General features: G+C 42.9%; 1 protein-coding gene across 6 annotated transcripts in view; it reads right to left on the bottom strand.

Moving 5' to 3' along the window:
• MYPN (myopalladin) overlaps positions 1-21791 on the bottom strand; it is a 123922-nt gene that overhangs the window by 27165 nt on the left and 74966 nt on the right. For all 6 annotated transcript variants that reach the window (XM_009214835.4, XM_017962998.3, XM_009214834.4 and 3 more), the window contains 4 exons: positions 18884-19000; positions 18034-18406; positions 10380-10970; positions 9571-9709 (listed from right to left, as the gene is read on the bottom strand). In XM_009214835.4, coding sequence (XP_009213099.2) covers positions 9571-9709; positions 10380-10970; positions 18034-18406; positions 18884-19000 — 1220 coding nt within the window. The remainder of the gene's footprint in view (positions 1-9570; positions 9710-10379; positions 10971-18033; positions 18407-18883; positions 19001-21791) is intronic.

Genomic DNA, 21791 nt, shown 5'->3' with positions numbered 1-21791 from the left:
GAAGTCCCAGTTTCTTTCTTTTTTTCCTCTTTTCTTTTTTCTTGTCCTTTCCTTTCTTTTCTTTTCGCTCCCCGCTTCCTCCCCTCTTTCATTCCCTCCCTCCCTCCCTCCTTCTTTCTGACGTGATTTCGTCATGTTGCCCAGGCTGGTCTTGAACTCCTGAGCTCAAGCAATCCACCCGCCTCAGCCTCCCAAAGTGTTGGAATTATAGACTTGAGCACGCCCAGCCGGAAGTCCCAGTTTCCATCATCATCAAGTTACAGTCATCCACCCTTAAACCGTTAACAGGAATGGGGAGGCTGTATGGCTTCAGATGTTTCCTTTTCACCCACCAGAGATTTTCCTCTTTCTTCTCTCGATGCTACAGATCCTGGTCCTCCACCTCCCATTTCCAGCCCCAACTTCTCAGCATACTCCCGGGACTCGAGTAGTGCTGACCAGGCAAGGACAGGGCACAGGCACCGAAAGCCAGAAGGGAAAGCTCCAAGGCTTCGTCTCCCAACCTGTCCCTTCCCTGACACTGGGGCTGCAGCTCTTTCCCCAGACATAGTCCTGGTGTTGTCCATTGCCCGCCCTCATTCCATTCCTGTTTCCTCTGCTCCTATCTCACTTCTACGTCCTGCCACGGTTCCTTAAAGAAATGCCTCAAAAAATACAAAAATTAGCCGGGCGTGGTGGTGTGTGCCTGTAATCCCAGCTACTCGGGAGTCTGAGACAGGAGAATCGCTTGAACCTGGGAGGCGGAGGTTGCAGTGAGCCAAGATCATGCCATTGCACTCCAGCCTGGGGGACAAGAGTGAAACTCCATCTAAAAAAAAAAAAAAAAAAAAATGCCTCCAACAGTTAACACTGGATCTGCTGGGTTTACTCTGGTAAATCTTATTTGGGTCATTCATGCATCCGATCCTTTTATCAGTTCTCTATGAATGGCCCTTGTTCCTATGGGACTCTGTGAAGAAAAGGGCATATCAAGGTGGATATGACTCTTTTTACTCTCACATAGTCTGTTTCCAGTTTTTCCTAAAAACCCTTACAAAGGCTTTTCTTGCTTCATATCAGGATATTACATATCTGAATCCAAATTACCAGGAACAAAAGAAGAACTTGAAGGATTAAGAGAAACAAGAAGACCAGTCCCTGAGGTCTATAGAATAAAATAAAAGGAGTAACCAAGGAGCCAGCCCAAAATGGAGAAGTATTCTGGGGGGTTTTCTTTTTTTTCTTCTTGAGACAGGTTCTCACTCTGTCACCCAGGCTGGAGTGCAATGGCATCATCACTGCTCACTGCAGCCTCAACTCCTTGGGTTCAAGCAGTCCTCCCATCTCGGCCTCCCAAGTAGCAGAGACCACAGGTATGCACCATCATGCCCAGTTAATTTTTAATTTTTTTTTCTAGAGATGGAGTCTCCCTATGTTGCCCAGGCTTATCTTGAACTGGGCTCAAGCAATCCTCCCACTTTGGCTTCCCAAAGTGTTGGGATTACAGGCATAAGCCACTGTACCCGGCCTCTGGGGGTTTTCAATAGGCAAGAGGTCTTAACCTTCTATGGCTTCTTATCTTGTTTTATTATGTCCTCAAATTTCCAATCCATCCATACCACCTCTAGCCCCTATTCTAATAGAGTTCTTGCTACAAGCTAAAGAACCTTCTCTGCAGTTTCTATTGCCTGACTAGGGAGAGCTGGTAAGTTCTTAGCTAACAACACTGTTAGAATTATTACAGGGAAAGATGAATTCCTGAAATTCTATATTATGAACTATTTTTTTTCTAAAGAATTTTTTTTTTTTTGAGACAAGGTCTGGCTCTATTGCCCAGGCTGGAGTGCAGTGGTGTGATCTCAGCTCCTTGCAAACTTTGCCTCCTGGGCGCAAGCCATCTTCCCATCAGCCTTCTGAATAGCTGGGACAACAGGCACACAGCACCCCCACAGCTAGCTAATTTTTGTATTTTTGGTAGACGGCGTTTTGCCATGTTGCTCAGGCTGGTCTTGAACTCCTAAGCTCAAGCAATCTGCCCGCCTCAGCCTCCCAAAGTACTGGGTTTAAAGGCGTGAGTCACCATGCCTGGCCCCAGAGAAATATTATTATACATGGTGGTAAGTTATGACTATACTTATACTTCAGAAACACAATCGGTTATAGATATACAGCCTTTAAGCACCTGCCTGAGAATATAAATACCACATTGTCTCTATGTATTCCAAACAACAAATTTTAGGAAGTTGATTTTAAGTTGGGGCCTGATTTTACAGAATGTAAATGCTTGAATTGATTTAGCCAAAGGAACTACAGGAGCAATATGATGAAAATATGTGCTTTTTGTTTGACCATAAATGTGTATAGTAAATACACACTTGGCTATATATTTATTATCTTAACCAGTACTCCAAGTTGAGAGGTGATGAAAACAGAGAGCTCAATGAGTTGTTTAAAATACACTATTAGAGGCTGGGTGTGGTGGCTCATGCCTGTCATCCCAGCACTTTGGGTGGCTGAGGCAGGCGGGTCACCTGAGGTCAGGAGTTTGGGACCAGCCAGGCCAACGGGGTGAAACCTCGTCTCTACTAAAAATACAAAAAAGTAGCCAGGTGTGGTGGTGAGTGCCTGTAGTCCCAGCTACTTGGGAGGCTGAGGCATGAGAATCACTTGAACCCAGGAGGCACATGTTGCAGTGAGCCGAGATTGTGCCACTGCACTCCAGCCCGGGTGACAAAGTGAAACTCCATCTCAAACAAAAAAACAAACAAAAAAACAAACAAAAAAAAACAACAAAAAAAAGCCATATATATAAAATATACATTATTAGTAACCAGGCAGTGAGGATACACTTGTTAACTAGATTGTAATCAGAAGTTCCTACTGAGGCACCAAGATGGGCTAGATATCAGAAAACAAGTGACTTTTGAGACATACTGTTCTTCAGAAATTTCAAAGCAGGTGCTTAAGAACAGCTTAGATGATTTCAACCTTTTACCTCCATCACAGACACAAGAGTCAGGAGGGAGAACACCCAGCAAGAGGACTTTGAAGAGAGCCATTAATGCCTGTGAGATGCCTACCTCCATCCCTAACCCTGGGGTACTTGTTTCACCTCAAGTTTAGCGAGGGAGACTAAATGGACCCCCGTGGAGAGGGTCCATTGGAGAGCTTGGAGAGCTTGCTATGCCTCCTACAGTTAGGGGACACAGGGGTTTGCCATCTGCCCCCTGCCTGAGAAATCTGAAGAGTGAGGAGCAAGCTGGCTGTTTGGGGATGGGCAAGCAGAAGGCTGTCTTGAGTGGCCTGCAGGCCTACAGTGTGTCAGGGCAGAGGGCGTGCTGTGGTTCCCATGGTGCATCCGTAGGCCACAGACAAAACAAAGTCAATGTGGGATCAGCTTAGGTCCTTTCAGGATCAGGAAAGGAAGGAATCAGGAGCAGAAGTTAGGCTGGGCGTGGTGGCTCACGTCTGTAATCCCAGCATTTTGGGAGGCTGACGTAGGTGGATCACCTGAGGTCAAGAGTTCAAGACCAGCCTGGCCAACATGGTGAAACCTCGTCTCTACTACAAATACAAAAGTTAGCCAGGCATGGTGGCGAGCACCTATAATCCCAGCTATTCAGGAGGCTGAGGCAGGAGAATCTTGAACCCAGGAGGCGGAGATTGCAGTGAGCCGAGATCATGCCACTGCAATTCAGCCTGGGCAACAGAGCAAGACACCGTCTCAAAAAAAAAAAAAAATTAAAATTAAATGTAAAGGTATTTTCTGCACTGTTCTGCACAAATGTTTCACTATCAATCCACGGTCCATAAATGTGCATTTTAAATGTCCAGTACGGGGTTTATGCTGTGTTCTCCATGTTCCTTTTCCTCATCTCCTTTTTGAGTAAAAACAGGAGTTTTTGTGTTAGCTGCTCATAGATGATGTCTACACTCAAAGGAAAGAATATTTTTTTCTATGTAAATCTGGGTGTTACAGAAATTAAATCAATGAGAAAAGACCCATCCTCTCTAGGCTCATGAATTGCATAGAATTAGAGTTGCTCTATGACAGGAAATGAAAAGCTAAAAATATTTACTTCAGAAGAATATGCCACTTGAAAATATAACCATTTTTTTAAAAAACAGACAATCCTCTTAAGGCTGATAAATTGACAACTTGAAACATTTGATTTCTGGGACACATCTGCAAAAAGTTTCTTCAAATTGGCAGTTCCTTCAAATTGGTGGAGACAGTTTTTCTGTTGCCAACCATAGTGTAATGACGCATCCCAGTTGGACATGGCATTGCTGAGATATGGGCCATGATCCAACAGTCACTGCCTGAGCTCACCCCTGGCTTTCTCTACTCTGTGTCCTGAGCCTGGAATTCAGGGGCAAATAAACAAACAGGATCAAGCCAGCTAGGAAACCTGCTCAAAGTGTTCCCAATAGATTCTGGGTATGATGTGCACTAAAAGAAAGCATTGCGTGTTAGAGAAAGTGTTCTCCTTTTCTTTCCAGAGACAACCAGAGTTTAGAGACAGAAGAAAAGATTCTTAGATAAACTTGGAGGTAGGCCGGGCACAGTGGCCCACGCCTGTAATCCCAGCACATTGGGAGGCCAAGGCAGTGGATCGCTTGAGCTCAGGAGTTCAAGACCAGCCTGGGCAAAATGGTGAAACTCCATCTGTACAAATAACACAAAAATTAGCCAGGAGGTGGTACGTGCCTCTAGTCCCATCTACTTGGAGGTCTCAGGTAGGAGAATTGCTTGAGCCCGGGAGGTGAAAATTGCAGTGAGCAGAGAATGCACCATTGCACTCTGCACTCCAATCTGGGTGACAGAAACTTGGAGGTTCACATGCCTAGAAGATAATTTCTTTTGCTATTTATCTAGCAATCACTTGTTGCCCTCAATAGAAATAACTAGTTGTCATAGCCTACCCTGTCTCTGCTGCCAAATTCTTAGTAAGTACCTATTATGTGCTAAACACTGTGATAGACCATGGGGATACAACATTCTGCACCTTCTCTACAACATTCTCTACCTTCAAGGAGCTTGCATAAAAATACTTTTAATCCAGTTTTGTACTTAAGAATAAGGAATTCTTAAAAGATGCACAGATTTACTTTATACTTAAATGTTTGGTTAACACAAGAGTTTTGTTTAATTTCTGTGTGCTTTTAAAAGTTTTCATCTTGGCGAAACCTCATCTCTATAAATAAACTACAAATAAGCAGGTGGCTTGCACCTGTAGACCCAGCCACTGGGGGCGGGGCTGAGGTGGGAGAATCACTTGAGCCCGGGAGGTCAAGACTGCAATGAGTGGAGATCGCACCACTGCACTCCAGCCTGGGTGACAGAGTGATACCCTGTCTCAAAAAAATAAAAAAGTTTTCATCTTTTAAAATCAGCTGATTAAGTTGGATTGTTACCATAATGGGTAGTATCCATAATGAGGTATAATCAGAATCTATATAGTCAAGTGAACTATTTTCCATAGATTTGCAACAAATCCAAACTTTTCTACTTGGTTAACAGTTGTACTACCTTATCTGAAACTAATGTAAATCGATAGCTGGGATTGATCCAGCAATGTTCACTGAGCACTTACTCTGCACCATGCATGACAGGGATGCAGCAATGAACAAGACACCTCCCAATCTGAGCCCCCAGGGAGCTTCTGACTGCTGCCTTCTATGTGGGTCCATGGCAGAGGATACAGAGACACTTCACTATCCCAGCCGCCAGGGTCCTGCAATGCCCAAAGTGGGCAGCATAAAGCCAGTGGCCTTACAAAGTAGAATGTAAGGCCAATGTGAAATTCTTGTTAGAAAGGGAATGAATGGCATGACTATTCATGGCTCACAAAAGAGGATTGTCATAAAGAATTCATGGTAAGAGATGAAAGAGGAAAGACTTAAATAGAAGATCTGACAGAACAGCTTAGAAGGAGATTAGAGGAACAAAAGGCAGAACAAAAATTAGGTACTTATTTTTTTCCCTCTGTCACATCGGGCAGTATCTGGAAACTGCAGATAGTTTAAAAGAAATAATAATAATAATAATAATGATAATAATAATAATAAAAAGCAGGGGGTGTGAGAGGACCAAATAAAGAGATGGGAAAGTTTCCAGAGAAATGAGGTGAAGGAGGAAAGCTGGAATAAGACATTAGCTGGGGGTAGAGGGGTGGGAAATGGAGATTAGAAATTAACAATCAATCAACATAGCTAGTCAACAAATACTTACTGGGTGCAGAACTTCATGCTAAGTCATGTATGAATTAAAATCATTTGTCATGAAAGCTGCATTATGCTTTGCGATCCTGGATTCCTTTTTTAAAATTTTTTTATTTTTGAGGCACAGCCTTGCTCTGTCACCCAGACTGGAGCTCAGTGGCACGATCTTGGCTCACTGCAACCCCCACCTCCTGGGTTCAAGTGATTTTCCTGCCTCAGCCTCCCAAGTAGTTGGGACTACAGGCACCCACCACCACACCCATCTAATTTTTGTATGTTTAGTAGAGACAGGGTTTCACTGTTGGCCAGGCTGGTCTTGAATTCCTGATCTCAAGTGATCCGCCTGTCTCGGCCTTCCAAAGTGCTAGGATTACAGGCTTGAGCCACCATGCCCGGCCATGATCCTGGATTCCTTTGACTTTTTAGATTCACCACTCTAACCTAAACCATTTAGGTTTTATCGATGTCCCGTCAAGATCCACTGGTGATGAATGGTACTCTTCAAAATAGGAAACGATGCAGCCTAAAATCTAGAAATAAGGAAACCTTTCTCTTGGCTTATCCCCAACTCAAAGACACTTGGTTGTAAGTTTAGAAAGCTAAAAATTTTAATAAATATGAGCCTCTGAAAGGATGGCACCTTCTCATTTCACAAGGTTCTAAGAATCAACAAATGTTACTTGCTAATTGTAAATATATAAGATGAGTTAAAGGGCAAAGACTGAACTATCACAACAGAGAAACACAAAGCAGTAGATACATCAAAGGAAAACCATTTTAAAACATAATTTATAAATCTGAGTTCTGGGGAGAAAATTGGTTATAGTCAATAGTATTCATTGTTCAAGGACTTGGACTTCTGATTTATTTTCATGCTCTGCACAATGTGTTAATGCTAGATCATGCAAATGTTCTAGGACAGTTTATTCTTTATTTACTTAGAACTAAAATAGGGCAAGAGAACCCAGCTTTCTGGACCTAAAAATTTTCAAAGCAAAACAAATGCATACTCTTCCGAAGGAATCATTTGCAACCCCTTCCCACGTGTGTAGGCTGATATGGGAGTAAGAACACAGATTGTTTTCACGCCTGTGACCCCAGACGCAGGCCTAGATCAATACACAGGTGTCTCTTCATAGTTTTTCTCTGCTTGTCTAATGTTTTTACACTTTCCTAAGCTGACTTTCTTAACTTCACTAGCGTGGGTCACAGTATATTTTAGACAGTTCTTCACGACGTTTTTACTATCATTTCCCAAGGCAGCAATGGATAAAACAATATAATACGATCATCATTTTATTTCCCAAAACTTCCTCAGAGTCAACATCTGCCATCCAAATGCAAGCACTCCATTTCAGACAGCTCCTAGTTTCCCAAATTTCATTTATGCAGCTTGGATTTCATTATCCATGGCATGGAATGTAGTCTAAGATCAATTCTGTAATTAACCAACTGTAATAACTCTCAGAATAATAATTCTCAGAAGAATGACACATGTCACAAATATTCAGATGAGTGTGTTGAGATGCTTTTAGAGACTTTTCTAGTTCCTGCGATTAGTCCAGAAGTTAATTCATGATGGAGGTTTAAGAGAGATTTCCACTGGATTTATGGCACTCAACTTGTGGAATTTCATGTTTACAGGTACACACATGTCAGGTAACTAAGAGAAAAACCCTTCTTTCCCCTGAGTTGGGCAATGGGGTATCCTGGATCTACCTACAGAGTAACTATAAAAGTAAAATCAAACAGCGTATGTACTGAGCTAGCATTGTTTTTACAAGGCTCTAATTGCTCGCTCTCCCAGTTGTAAAAGACATAGGCTGAATACAGCTATGATTACAATGACTTAGAAGGATTAACAACCACAAGTGTGGTGACAGTATTATAGGAAAACAAATCTGCATTAGATAGAGCAACATTTATAGGGCTTGAAGGTAACTGTTCTCATAAAACTGAAAACGCTGCAGCATTTCAGGGAAAATGTGAGAGTATTCTGGAAACCACAGCTCTAGTTCCAGTTGCACTATTGAGCCTGTGCCTTAGTTTCTCTGTCTAGAAGATGGAAGAGAAGAATAGGTGGCGTTGGTATTTGCCTCCCAGAAATAGATGAAATTTGGTGAAATAATCAATGAAAAGTATACTCAGTTATGGCAAGTTTAAATATTCCCCTTAATAATTTTAAGTGAAATTTTAAAAGGTTTTAAGCACCACATTTTCAAAAGAATCCACTCAGTATAAATTGCTTAATATATAACACAATTGCAAATTACTGTATATCCATGGCTCCACTGGAAGTAAGAAACAGAAACACTAAGGAAAACAGCATGTGCTCCGGGAAATCGGGAACTTTGTTTCTAGGAGTTCACAAATTCCACAATATTTGGCATATTGTATTGACGGAAATTTTGTTGTATTTTTGTCAGTTCCCATCTTGGGAAATAAACCAAGAGTTAGATTATTAAAATGTAAACCTGCATTAGAAATAACCATTTGATTCTCAAAAGCAAAAATAAATGCCTCAAATCAGAACATGTTCAGTCTATCTCTCTTTTGTTTGAATGATGCTCGCAGGTGGCTTTCCTCTCTTTCCTTTGGTGTAAGCATTTACTAGAAAGCAAAGAGTTGTACAGGTTGAACCACAGGAAATTGTCTAATGGCTATTTCACATGATTCAACCTAATATAAAGATTGAGAGGTACTGGTGACCAAACTTTTAAGCACATTAGATTGAAGATTAGATAACTTAGAACCCCAGAGTTCCTTAAAGTCTAGGTCATAGGCTGGGTGTGGTGTCTTACGCCTGTAATCCCAGCACTTTGGAAGGCCGAGGCAGGATTGCTTGAGCCCAGGAGTTTGAGACAAGGCTGGGCAACATGGCAAGACCCCTGTCTCTTCAAAAAATTAGAAAATTGGCTGGGCCTGTAGTCTCAGCTACAATGGGGTAAGGTAGTCTCAGTGTGGGCTAAGGCAAGAGGTCGCTTGAGCCCGGGAGGTCAAGGTTGCAGTGAGCCATGATCGTACCACTGCACCCCAGCCTGGGTGACAGAGTGAGACCTGTCTCAAAAAACTTTAGATTGTAAACTGAGCTGAGGATTGCTGGGATGCACAATAGATTGTTTACTCTCTTCTTTAATATATCCTATTCTAGGTAAATACATGTAAACAAGTAAACTGAATTAACTACTGGGAGAATTAAGAACTGCAGATCCACACAGGCAGATTTCTTTGGTTAGTCTGTGCTCTACCATCTGAGCTGCAACATCAGCCTCACTGAGGTTACCTGAGTATCCGAGCACTGAATCAAGCAAAATTATATTCCTTACAATAAAATTTCAATAAACCTTCTGAATCCAACAATCTTACCTGCTGGTTTGGTCTGACATCACTGAAATTTATTTTTTTCCCCAAGTCTCGAATCACCGCGTTCTTAGTTTCACGAATGTGATCATCATTCACTGGTTGAGGAGACTTTGTATTTTTCTTCACTAATCCCTGGGACGGCCTGTAAGATAAATCCACACCCGACACACCCATGAAAAGCACTGGCCAGGGTGAAAAGGCCTAGAAGTCAGAGTGGTTGAAGTGACAACCAGAAACCAGCAGTCATTAGGCACTTAGGGAATTAAGCCCTGTGCAGAGAATCAGTATTTGTAAACGTCTTTTTGGTATTTTAATTAAAACAAAATTTTTTTTGAAACAGAGTCTCACTCTGCCACCCAGGCTGGAGTGCAGTGGTACGATCTTGACTCACCGCAACCTCTGCCCCTTGGGTTCAATGATTCTTCTGCCTCAGCCTCCTGAGTAGCGGGGATTACAGGCGTGCACCAACACGCCCAGCTAATTTTTTGTGTTTCTCCTAGAGACGGGGGTTTCACCTTGTTGCCTAGGCTGCTGTCAAACACCAGACCTCAAGTGATGCACCTTCCTCGGCCTCCCAAAGTGCTGAGATTACAGGCATGAGCTACCACACCTAGCCTGATATTTTAATTATTAATAATCATTCAAAGTAATCATCTCCTTTGTCCTGAAGTGTTCCACATCCATTCTGTGTCTAAGAGAATAAGATTATTTAGGAATCCACAAAATGAGAGCCCTGTCCCAGATCAAGCTATTCAACGCACATATCGCCTCTTAACTAGCATCTTACATCAAGAAACCTCAATGACACTTACATGGATGGTGCACTTCTAGGCAGCCCCATGGCATTTGTGGGTGGGATGGAAGGGAGAGAAGGCAGAACAGAGCTGAGAAAAGCCACGGGGTTCTGAATCCGGCTGGTAGGAGAGACAGGAGTTGGGGACACACAGCGGGGCTGAAACTGGTTTCCGCTGGGGATGGAAAATGTGAGTGGTGGTGGTGTTGGCTCTGTTGGGCCTGGTGGGGGTGGCTCATTTTGGATGGAAAGCCCTCCTGGAGATTTGGTTTGCATGGAGGGGTGAGACACTAAGAGGCTTTCTTTGCTCACTGTCCTCTGAATAGTTTGAGGAGTGCTGCTCAAAGTGAACACCGGAGAGCTGGAAGGGGCCACGGTTGCTGCGGTGGTGTTCGTGGAGGGGAAGAAATGCTTCGGCCGGGCCAAGCTGAACGTCTGTGATGAAGGAGCCTTCACCTGCTTACTGGATGTTGTCACCGCTGGGGGAGCAGTGGAGTTCAAAACACTCATGTTGAAAGGAAACTCCTTAGGAGATGAAGGAGATGGGTTTTGCAACTGGTGTTGTTCCAGTAAGACTTGGTTATGAAGCTGTTGTAACTGAGTGGAATCACTGTACACAAAACAAGGGTGGAGAGAGAGAAGGAAATGTGTTATTATTGGCCTCACCTTTCAAACAATGTACAGATAGACTGTTTATAACTTGATGATAGGCGGGGCACGGTGGCTCATGCCTGTAATCCTGGCACTTTGGGAGGCGGAGACAGGGGGATCACTTGAGTCCAGGAGTTTGAGACCAGCCTGGGCAACGTGGTGAAACTCTGTCTCTACAAAAAAAAAATTATATATATATATATGAGGCCGAGGTGGAGGGATTGCTTCAGCGATCCCAGGAGGATCCCAGGAAGATCACTTGAGATCCCAGGCTTGAGCCTGGAGGCGGAGATTGCAGTGAGTCCTGATCGTGCCACCGCACTCCAGCCTTGGTGACAGAGTGAGACCTGTCTCAATAAATAAATAAAATAAAATAAAATAAAATAAAATAAAATAAAATAAAATAAAATAACTTGATCCTAATAAAGAACACACAACCAGAGTGGCAAGAATCAGCTGACCAATAATTGGTGACTTTGTCTTTCCTTCTTTCCAAGGGCGTCATTGACACTGTATTCTTTGTATTGTGACCTTTGAGTTGTGCAACAGAGTTTATAAATTGGAAAAGAGAAACAGAGACAATGTTTCTCTTGTAGACAGTGCTCAAAGTTCTGATGACCAGCGGAAAGTATCCCAGCTGGAGAACAGAAGGCACTGAGCTACACACAAGTGTGAGTTACTGAAAAGGGCCGAATTCTCCATAAGAACATGCTGTATTCTCCACTCTGCCTTGTTTTAGAGCAGACCTTAACAAAGAAGCCAGATGTGTCTCAGAGGGGTTTCTCATTCTCTTGTGATAACAAACCTTTATAGATAAGGTGACCATATGTCCTGACACATTCAGGAAGGTCCTGGTTTAACATCTTTTCCTGGCATCATTATTTTTGTTTTTGTTTTTGGTTTTGGTTTTGAGACAGAGTCTTACTCTGTTGCCCAGGCTGGAGTGCAGTGGTGCGATCTTGGCTTACTGCAACCTCTGCCTCCTGGGTTCAAGCGATTCTTGTGCTTCAGCCTCCCAAGTAGCTGGGGCCACAGGTGTCTGCCACCATGCCTGGCTAAATTTTGTATTTTTAGTAGAGACAAGGTTTCACCATTTTAGCTAGACTGGTCTTGAACTCCTGACCTCAAATGATCTGCCCGTCTTGGACTCCCAAACTGGTAGGATCACAGGCGCGAGCCACCGTGCCCGGCCCTGACATCATTATTAATAGAACTCACTTTCACTCTCAGAAATGTCCTAATTTGAATGATGATTATATGCTCACCCTGATTATAAACCTTGCCTTAGACTTTTATGGTTCCTAAAAGGAGAAAGATCAAACTGGAAACAGTTTCTCCATTTACAGAACCTGAGTCACAGAGGCATCACATGATTTGCCTTAATGGTCCGTTGAATTCAATGGTCTGTTGAATTCAGTGGTCTATTAAATTTCTCTTCACGAAAGAGTTCTTTTTTAACAAAGTGTAATGAAAATGTCTTAAAATCATATATGCATAAAGTCATTAAGGCTGCCAAACTTTGATGTTTAGGAGAATCTACTCTTGAATGAGTAACCACAGGAAGACCCATATGTGGGATCACAGTGCTTCAGGACCACTAATTATATGATCTTCATTTTTTTTTTATTTATTTAATTATTTTAGGCAGTCTTACTCTGTCACCTAGACTGGAGTGCAGTGGCACAATCACGGCTCACTGTAGCCCCGACCTCCTGAGTTCAAGTGAGCCTCCTGCCTTAGCGTCCCAAGTAGCTGGGACCACAGGTGCGCACCTCCTGGCCCCACCAATTTTTGTATTTTTTGTAGAGTTGGGGGTCTCGTCATGTTGCCCAGGCTGGTCTCAAACACCTGAGCTCAAGCAATTTGCCCACCTTGGCCTCCCAAATTGCTAGAATTACAGGCATGCGCCACTGCGCCTGGCCGGTTTTATGTTCTTTGGAAATATGTGTTGCTTTTGGGACACAGAGACTCTGCATTATAAGGAATACAAAAGAAATTATTAAGGATTTTGAATTCTTAAGATAAAATGCCAGACAACAAACTTGAGATACTGTATCAAGTGCTTTTGAAAACAGTTTTGGCAACGACAATTTCTGGCGGTGTGTGCTGGAGCCAGTTCACTGGCTTTGAAGAACAGATAGTGCACATCTCATTTCAACCACCCATTCGATGACTTTCTCTTAGTAGCTTGAAATTGGCGCAAATGCTAAAAATCAGGGCTTTCTCTCCCCTGTCAGTCATTAAACATTTGCCAGTGCATCACTGACTTGGAAAACTAGTTCTGAGTAAATCTGCTATGGTTTTAGCAGCAGTCACTGTGCTGGTTGCACGTTTGAATCACCTGGAGACTGTAAAAGACATATGAACCTTGCTGATTTAGGCACCTGCTCAGTTAATTTACCTGCAATGGAATTCAGACAGTTATTATTATCTTTTCAAATGTAGGTCAGTCATTCTCAAACTTTACTGGGCCTCAGAATCCTCTGGAGGGCCTGTTAAAACATAGGTTTCTGGCCCCCATCCCTAGAGTTTCTGATTTGGCAGGTGTGGGGTGGGGCCTGGGAGTCTGCATTCCAACCAAGCTTCCAGGTGATGCTGATGTGGTGGGTCTGCCTACCACAAGGCCCCAGGTGATTCTCAGTCATCCAGGACTGAGAACCGCTGCCCTAAAGAAACACTTGGCCCCAAAGCATAGGCTTTCCTAGTACATTCTGACTTTTGTCTGACATTTATCTCACTCTTAAATGTTAATTATTGTGTTTTCCTGGGTGTAGCGGGTGGGTGGTAGGGAGTGGGGAAGAGTTGCAACTCAGGGTCATTTCTTTCTTTTTCTTTTTTATCTCTTTTTGAGACAGAATCTTGCTCTGTCACCCAGGCTGGAGTGCAGTGGCATAATCTCAGTTCACTGCAACCTCTGCCTCCTACGTTCAAATGATTCTTCTGCCTCAGCCACCTGAGTAGCTGGGATGACAGGCACGCGCCACTATGCCTGCCTAATTTTTGCGTTTTTAGTAGAGATGGGGTTTCACCATGTTGGCCAGGGTAGTCTAGAACTCCTGACCTCAAGTTATCCACCTGCCTTAGCCTCCTAAAGTGCTGGGATTACAGACGTGAGCCACTGTGCCCAGCCGGGGTTATTTCTCTAACTCTAGACCAGTGGTTTCCAAACTGGCTGCACATTAAAATAATCTGATTCAATTGAGATGGAAGGCATAAATATTTTTTTAAAGCTCCAAATTTTATTCTAGAGTGTGGCCAGGATAAGGAATCACTGCTCTAGACAGCTTAATATTCAATCTGAAATTTCAAAGTCAGGCTTTGATGATACAAGGTTTAAAAATGACAGCTTCCCTTTCTGTTGCAATTTTAAAATCTACTTTATCTCTATTTTCCAAATGAATAGCAAATTGAAGGAACAAGCAGAAAATTGTATCCTTGAGAAGACTGAGTCAATATACTTTAATGCAAAATGTGTGAGGTTAAACCAATGAGGTTAAAACTAGTAAGAAAATGTTGTAGGCATGTAGATTTACAAAGGGTGTGTGTATGTGTGAGTGCGGTGAATATATAAATTCATATCTATACTAATGTAAACATATATATACACAAGAGAAAACTTAAGGAAGGCAAAGAATATTAAAGAATTACATAGTGCCGAGAACTATGTTTCTAGAGGTTGTCACTACATGATTTATTAGAGAGACGTCTTATGTTAATTGGAAGTCTCATGTGGCAGACACTGCTGTCTACTTAATTCCCCCCTTGTAAAAGAACCTGATTTTGTTTATGGTGGCAATATGTGCAGCTAAAGACTGTACTTCCAACCTCCTTTGCAACTAGTGTCCCATCTGCCTAAATTCTGGCCAAAGAGGCAGAAGCAGAAGATTTTGGTTGAAACCTCTAAGAAGTCTCCTTAGAAGAGATTCTAACATCAAGAGTGATGTCTAGGTGGAGTGGCTCACACCTGTAATCCCAGCACTTTGTAGATGTGATGACTTGACCACCATCAGCTGTCTTGGACCATGAGGGGACCTGGAGAAAAAGCCAGTGTTTGGGACGGCAGAGCAGAAAGACAGAAGGAGACTGGATTCTTAATGACCATGGAACAAAGATTCATAGCCCCAGATTCCCTGTCTACTTTCTTTATATGAGAGAAAATAAACCCTCAACTATTTAAACCCTGTTAGTTTGGGTTGTCTGCAACATGAAGCTCAACTTAATCCTAACTGACATACCTGAGGACTGAACTCTGACCTTTTTCCATGCTCAAATCCTATCCTAAGGGACCTAGGGAAAGTCACTTCCAAAACAAGCCATAGCCAATCTCATGAAACAGGTCTTTTTTTTTTTTTTTTTTTTTTTTTTTTAAGAAAGAATCTCATTCTGTCACCCAGGCTGGAGTGCAATGGCGCAATCTCAGTTCATTGCAACCTCTGCCTCCTGCATTCAAGCAATTCTCTCACCTCAGCCTCCTGAGTAGCTGGGATTAAAGGCACACGCCACCACACCTGGCTAATTTGAAACATGCCTTTTTGACCCAGTGTATGGTGGTTTTCTTTTCATCCCGACTCTGGCATGGCATCACATGACAAACAGCAGACTCCCTTATTTTAACTTAAACATTCCTTTCTACTGACTCCAAGTTTTCAGACAAAACTTAACTCTTTCAATTGCCAACCACAGAATCCCCAGCCCCACCTATGACTGGTAAGTCCCTGCTTTGAGATGTCCTGCCTTTTGGGGCCAAACCAATGTTTATCTTCTTGTATTGATTTATGATTTTACCTGTAATTCTTGTCTTCCTGAAATGCATAAAACCAAACTGCAACCTGACTGCCTTGAGTGCACTTTCTCTGGACCTCTGGAGACTGTGTTTCCCTGGGTCGTAGTCACTCATATTGACTTAGAATAAACCTCTTTAAATATGTTGGCAGAATTTTATTTTTCCATCATACTGTATAACGGCCCCTAAAACTGTTACTGGGGAAGAGACAGTCCTACAAAGGAGGCAATTCCCCAGGAGGTTGTTTGGGGTTACCTGTTCCCTGTAACTCCCTTCTCTGAGAACTTCTCCCACCTACAGTTTCTTCCAAACATAAATCCTCTAACAGTTGAGTGTACTGGGGGAGGGGGCAGGAGGTCACCTGACCAGCCTGGACCAACTAGAATTGGGAGTTGAACTGCTGAGACTGATTTAGTTAACAGTGGTACTTGACACAGATTATGATGTGGAATGGGGACATGGCCATGATGGGCCACTTATGAACTGATGGGTCTTCAAAGAGAGAAGAATGGACCAGATAAGTAAAGAGGAAACAAGGAGATGCTCACGTAGATGGAGGGCGAACCAGCCGCACAAGCTCCAGCAGACAGAGGCTGGACTGACCTGTGATCCTGAGATGACAGGTGAAGAGGCCCAGCTCCCACCACTCTAGTTCTTCTCCTGCAGGGCTTGGTTGTGTTTGGCTTACCAATTTCTGCCTCTATCCCTGCAGTAACCTCTTCCCCTCTTTTTACTTTAAGTGGATTCCTGTTTCCTGTGACTGACAGGACTTTGAGGGGACTGAGACATTTCTGGATGTGACTTGCTTAGAGGCATGTTTCACAACATTGAATCTTATGTCCAGAATTTTGCCACATACAGTGATGAGAAGAATATAAACTAAACACGAATGGCTTCCAGTGAACATCTCATGGTGATGAGCAACCCACAGTGGGTGCACTGGTGCTGTAGATTTTGATGTTGATATTTAAAGGTTTTTGTAATTAGAAACAATTTTTTATGAATTTGATGTGTGGATGAAACGGGAAATAATAGCAATATCATGCCCTATATTTGCTATGTTGTGGATGGACATTTTGAACATTGCAACACGGCTTTCTTTTTCTTTTTTTTTTTTTTGAGACCGAGTCTCGCTCTGTCACCCAGGCTGGAGTGCAGTGGTGCAATTTTGGCTCACTGCAAGCTCCACCTCCACGCCATTCTCCTGCCTCAGCCTCCCGAGTAGCTGGGACTACAGGCGCCCACCACCATGCCGGGCTAATTTTTTTGTATTTTTAGTAGAGACGGGGTTTCACCATGTTAGCCAGGATGGTCTCGATCTCCTGATCTTGTGATCTGCCCGCCTCGGCCTCCCAAAGTGCTGGGATTACAGGCGTGAGCCACCGCGCCCGGCAGTGATTGCAACCTGGCTTTCTAGAAAGTCAGGGCAACAACCACAGTAGGCTCCTGAGTTGAGTCAGAAAATCATGACCACTTCTTTATCCTACTATATTTATCCAGCAGCAGCTAGGAACTATCTAACAAATACTAAATAGCATTTCTATAATGACTACAGAAGCTTAAATTGAAGCAGAAATGAGAAATATAAGGATGAAATTACAGACTGTAAAGACGATTAGACACAAAAAACATCTTTATAAGAGAAGCACAGAAGTGCTTTACCTGGGGCCTCTAATGTCAGAATGTCAGACAAATGTTTCTGAATTAGTTTAAGTGCAACATTGCTTGGAGGTAGAATATTAATTAAGGATAATAGTGATAGTATGCTTCTACTGATGTAAGGATGTACATTTGGCAAAACATTTAATGTGTATTTTCTCATTTGGGAATTCCCCTTTTTGGTTCCATCTTTTTTTTTTTTTTTTTTTTCCTGGAGAAGTCTTGCTCTGTCATCCAGGCTGGGGTACAGTGGCACAATCACAGCTCACTGTAGCCTGAAACTCCTAGACTCAAGTGATCCTCCCGCCTCTGTCTCCCAAGTAGCTAGGACTATAACTATGCACCACCATGCCTGCTAATTTTTTTACTTTAAATTTTTTCTTTTAGAGACAGGGGTCTCACTATTTTTCCCAGGCTGGTCTCAAATTCCTGGGATCAAGCGATCCTCCTGCCTCGGTCTCCCAAAGTGCTAGGATTACAGGTGTGAGCAACTGTGCCTAGCTGAGTTCCATTATTTTTAAGATCAGACTCAAGAAAAGATCACAGAAGCTCCTGGTTATTCATCCTACTTTTTACTTACAGTTTGGGTTTGGCCAGAACTGGAGGGGGCTCTTTGACGGGGGAAGAAGGCTCTGGGATTTTTGTTGCCTGTCCATTGAACCTCTCCTGGAAAGAATCGGGCCTGGTCTGTCTGGTGGTCACCACGCCAGCCTCGGAGGATGCTTCACTTCCTTTGTCATCTTCAGGCAGGTTGAAGTGCACACGAAGCCCAATCCTGGAGCTGGACCGGGGCTCATTGTGGTTCACCAGAACTCCCTCGAGTTTGGGTTTGGGGGGTTGTTCCACAGATGGAGGCTCTGAGTGGGGTGGGGAGGGCTGTGGCTCAATAGCAGCCAGGTTGGTGGTGGAGTTGGCTGAGTGAAGAGACCCGTTGTTGCTGAGGTCCTCATTTCCTGAAAGGACAATAACAGGACCTGAGTTGTCAGCCACTGTAAGCCTGAACTGGGGCATGTGCACAAATGGGAAAGTGTTCACACCAGATGAATGTATGAATGGGAAATGCTTGTCAAAAACAGATCATCATCGGGGCATTCAAGAATGGTAAGGATACAGGAAAAAAATTAAATTAAAAATAAAATACTAAATTTAAAGTATAAATACCCCTTTGGAAAGAAATTTAGAAATTTATTGAGGAGATGTTCTCTTAGGAAATATAATGACGACAGCAGGGTAACTGGGCTGGTGGCTGTAAGTGCAATAAGAAATTGAAAATTGGACACTGTTCAAGAACATTTTCCTCAATAATTCAAATCTTTTTGGGAGAGCCAAGCCAGCTTCGTATGAAAAACAGTAAGGAATGGTAACACAAAGTCTGCATATTCACACTCAAAGTCACAGGCTAAACTGTTCTGGCATTAAAGGGTCCTTACCTCTCACATGCAGCTGTGCAATGCTTGACACTGTGCCATATTTGTTGCTTGCAGTACATGTGAAGCACCCAGAATCTTCTGCAAACACCTCAGCAATGACCAAGGTGCAAATCTCCTCTATATGCCAGTGAAACAGAATGGTTACTGACTTAATTATGAAAATAGAATTATAGAATTTACTGGTATCAGATGATGATTCTACAAAGTCAATATAAGAAGCTGGTTATATTAATTCTTTGAAAACAATTGGTCAAAACAATTATTTGATTGAATTGACTGATTAGTAGGCAAAATGAGTCAAAGAATGTAGAAACAATAACTCCATGCAGACAGGCCTAGTATTGACAGGGGGAATTTTTTTTTTTTTTTTTTTTAATAGACGGAGTCTCGCTCTGTCACCCAGGCTGGAGGACAGTGGCAAGATCTCGGCTCACTGCATCCTTCACTTCCCAGGTTCAAGCGATTCTCCTGCCTCAGCCTCCCGAGTAGCTGGGATTACAGGCGTGTGCCACCTGCTAATTTTTGTCTTTTTAGTAGAGATGGGGTTTCACCATGTTGACAGGCTGGTCTTGAACTCCTGACTTCAAGTGATCTGCCTGCCTCGGCCTCCCAAAGTGCTGGGATTACAAGCGTGAGCCACCACGCCCGACCTGACAAGGGGATTTTGTAAAAATTGTTACATATTATGGATTCTCAGATAATCTTCTATTCTTATGTCGTCAGTACAGATGGCAAAAATAGAAATGAATGACAATAAACTTTTTAAAAATCACAAAAACAAACTAGGAGTCAAAGGAAAAGGAAATTTCTGTGAAATTAAAGAACTAATAAAACATTTTCTAAACCTAGGTCTCTCACTATTTCCCTGGGGAACTTTTGCAGTAAGATTATTTTTAAAAAGGACCACAATTTAAAATTGGACAGCAAATATTTTGCTTTACTAGTAGTAATGAACTGATAGAGTAACTTGAAATTCTGGGTGAAAGAAGAGTGAACGGCATTTCTACTTTTGTATTACTATGGTAAATCTTATGGATTACTCTGATACACTGTGAACAATGATCCTCTGTGAATAACTACAGAGGTGATTCCCACATAGAACCACATGACTACCATCCAAAATTATTAAAGTTAGATATTCCTTGACAGCTAATAAAGAGGAGGTATAAGACAGTAGCATAAACCTCCAGTTATCACTCCATAGAAATGACATTAAAAACAAAATTATTAAAAAATAGTTGCATTAGGAGAAACTTGGCAGGCATCTCAGTGCTTCACGATAATTGAATTGAATTAACTAGACCATTTCTAGGAAATCTGGCCAGGGGGGCATGGCAGGCAGTATTGAGTATTGCTGTTTGAACGTGTCCCCCAATATTCATGTGCTGGAAACAATTCCCAGTGTTTCAGTGTTGGGATGTGGAGCCTAAAGGGAGGTGTTTACGTCATGATGCCTCTGCCCTAATAAATGGATAAATGTTGTTATCATAGGAGTGGATTCGTCATGAAAGTAAGAGTGGCCCCCTCTCTCCCTCCCTTCTCTTGTGCACTTGCTTGCTTGCCCTTCTGCCTTCTGCCATGGATTGACACAGCATGAAGGCCCTCACCAGATGCAGGCCCCTTGATCTTGGGCATTCCAGCCTCCAGAACTGTAAGAAATAAATCCCTGTTCCTTATTAAAAATCACCTAGTTTCAGGTATTCTGTTACAGCAGCACACAGTGGACCAAGGCAAGTACCTACTCAGTAACTCTTCCTCCTCCTACCTCCTTGTTGATAGAACTTTGGTGTTGTCTACTCTACTTGGAGTGGTCATATGTTTCGAAGAAAGCTGGCCCCTCTCAGCCTCAGGTGGTAAATCATGACTGGTCTAAGCCAGTCAAGCTAACTCTATTCTTGTTAAGTGGTAGTTGAGACACACAATTCCAGTCAGTGTGATATTGAAACCATCACCACAGGGTTGACAAGAATTGCATGCTCGGTTCGGGACAGAAATATAGTTAAGCGTTAATCAGCCTGCACTTTGACCCACTTTCTTTGTCACTTAAAGTCATACAGCACTAGATCCTGACCTTCTGCATCCGCTTGTTCCTATAGATAGGATTTCTGACATTAGGATCGTAAGACTATTTAAGAATTGATTTGCATCCCCATTGTTCTATAGACAGGATTTTATTTATTTATTTATTTTTTTTTTTTTGAGATGGAGTCTCGCTCTGTCGCCCAGGCTGGAGTGCAGTGGCGTGATCTTGGCTCACTGCAAGCTCTGCCTCCCAGGTTCACACCATTCTCTCGCCTCAGCCTCCCGAGTAGCCGGGACTACAGGCACCTGCCACCACGCCTGGCTAATTTTTTGGATTTTTTTAAGTAGAGATGGGGTTTCACCATGTCAGCCAGGATGGTCTTGATCCCCTGACATCATGATCTGCCTGCCTCAGCCTCCCAAAGTGCTGGGATTACAGGCGTGAGCCACCATGCCCAGCCTCTATAGACAGGATTTCTCACATTAGAATCGTAAGGCTTCTATTTTTTTTGAGACAAGGTCTTGCTCTGTTGCCCAGGCTGGAGTGTAGAGGCATAATTTCGGCTCACTGCAGCCTCTACCTCCCAGGTTTGAGTGATCCTCCCACCTGAGCCTCCTGAGTAGCTGGGACCACAGACATAAACACCACCATGCCTGGCTAATTTTTAAGTTTTTGTAGAGGTGGGAGTCTCACTATATTGCCCAGGCTGGTCTTTAACTTGTGTGCTCAAGCGGTCCTCCCACCAAAGTGTTGGGATCACAGGTGTGAGCTACTGTGCCCAGCCTCATAAGGCTTTTGTTTAAGGATCTCTTAAGACATTTTTTCAGACCATGAATTCCAGCAACTAGTTTGAAGACCCCCACAGAGGATCGAGATCAGCAATGA

Source organism: Papio anubis, chromosome 11 (assembly GCF_008728515.1).
Source record: "Papio anubis isolate 15944 chromosome 11, Panubis1.0, whole genome shotgun sequence".
NCBI classification, from domain to species: Eukaryota; Metazoa; Chordata; class Mammalia; order Primates; family Cercopithecidae; genus Papio; species Papio anubis.
The sequence above is the reverse complement of the archived record's forward strand: the minus strand, read 5'-3'. Positions and strand labels throughout refer to the sequence as shown.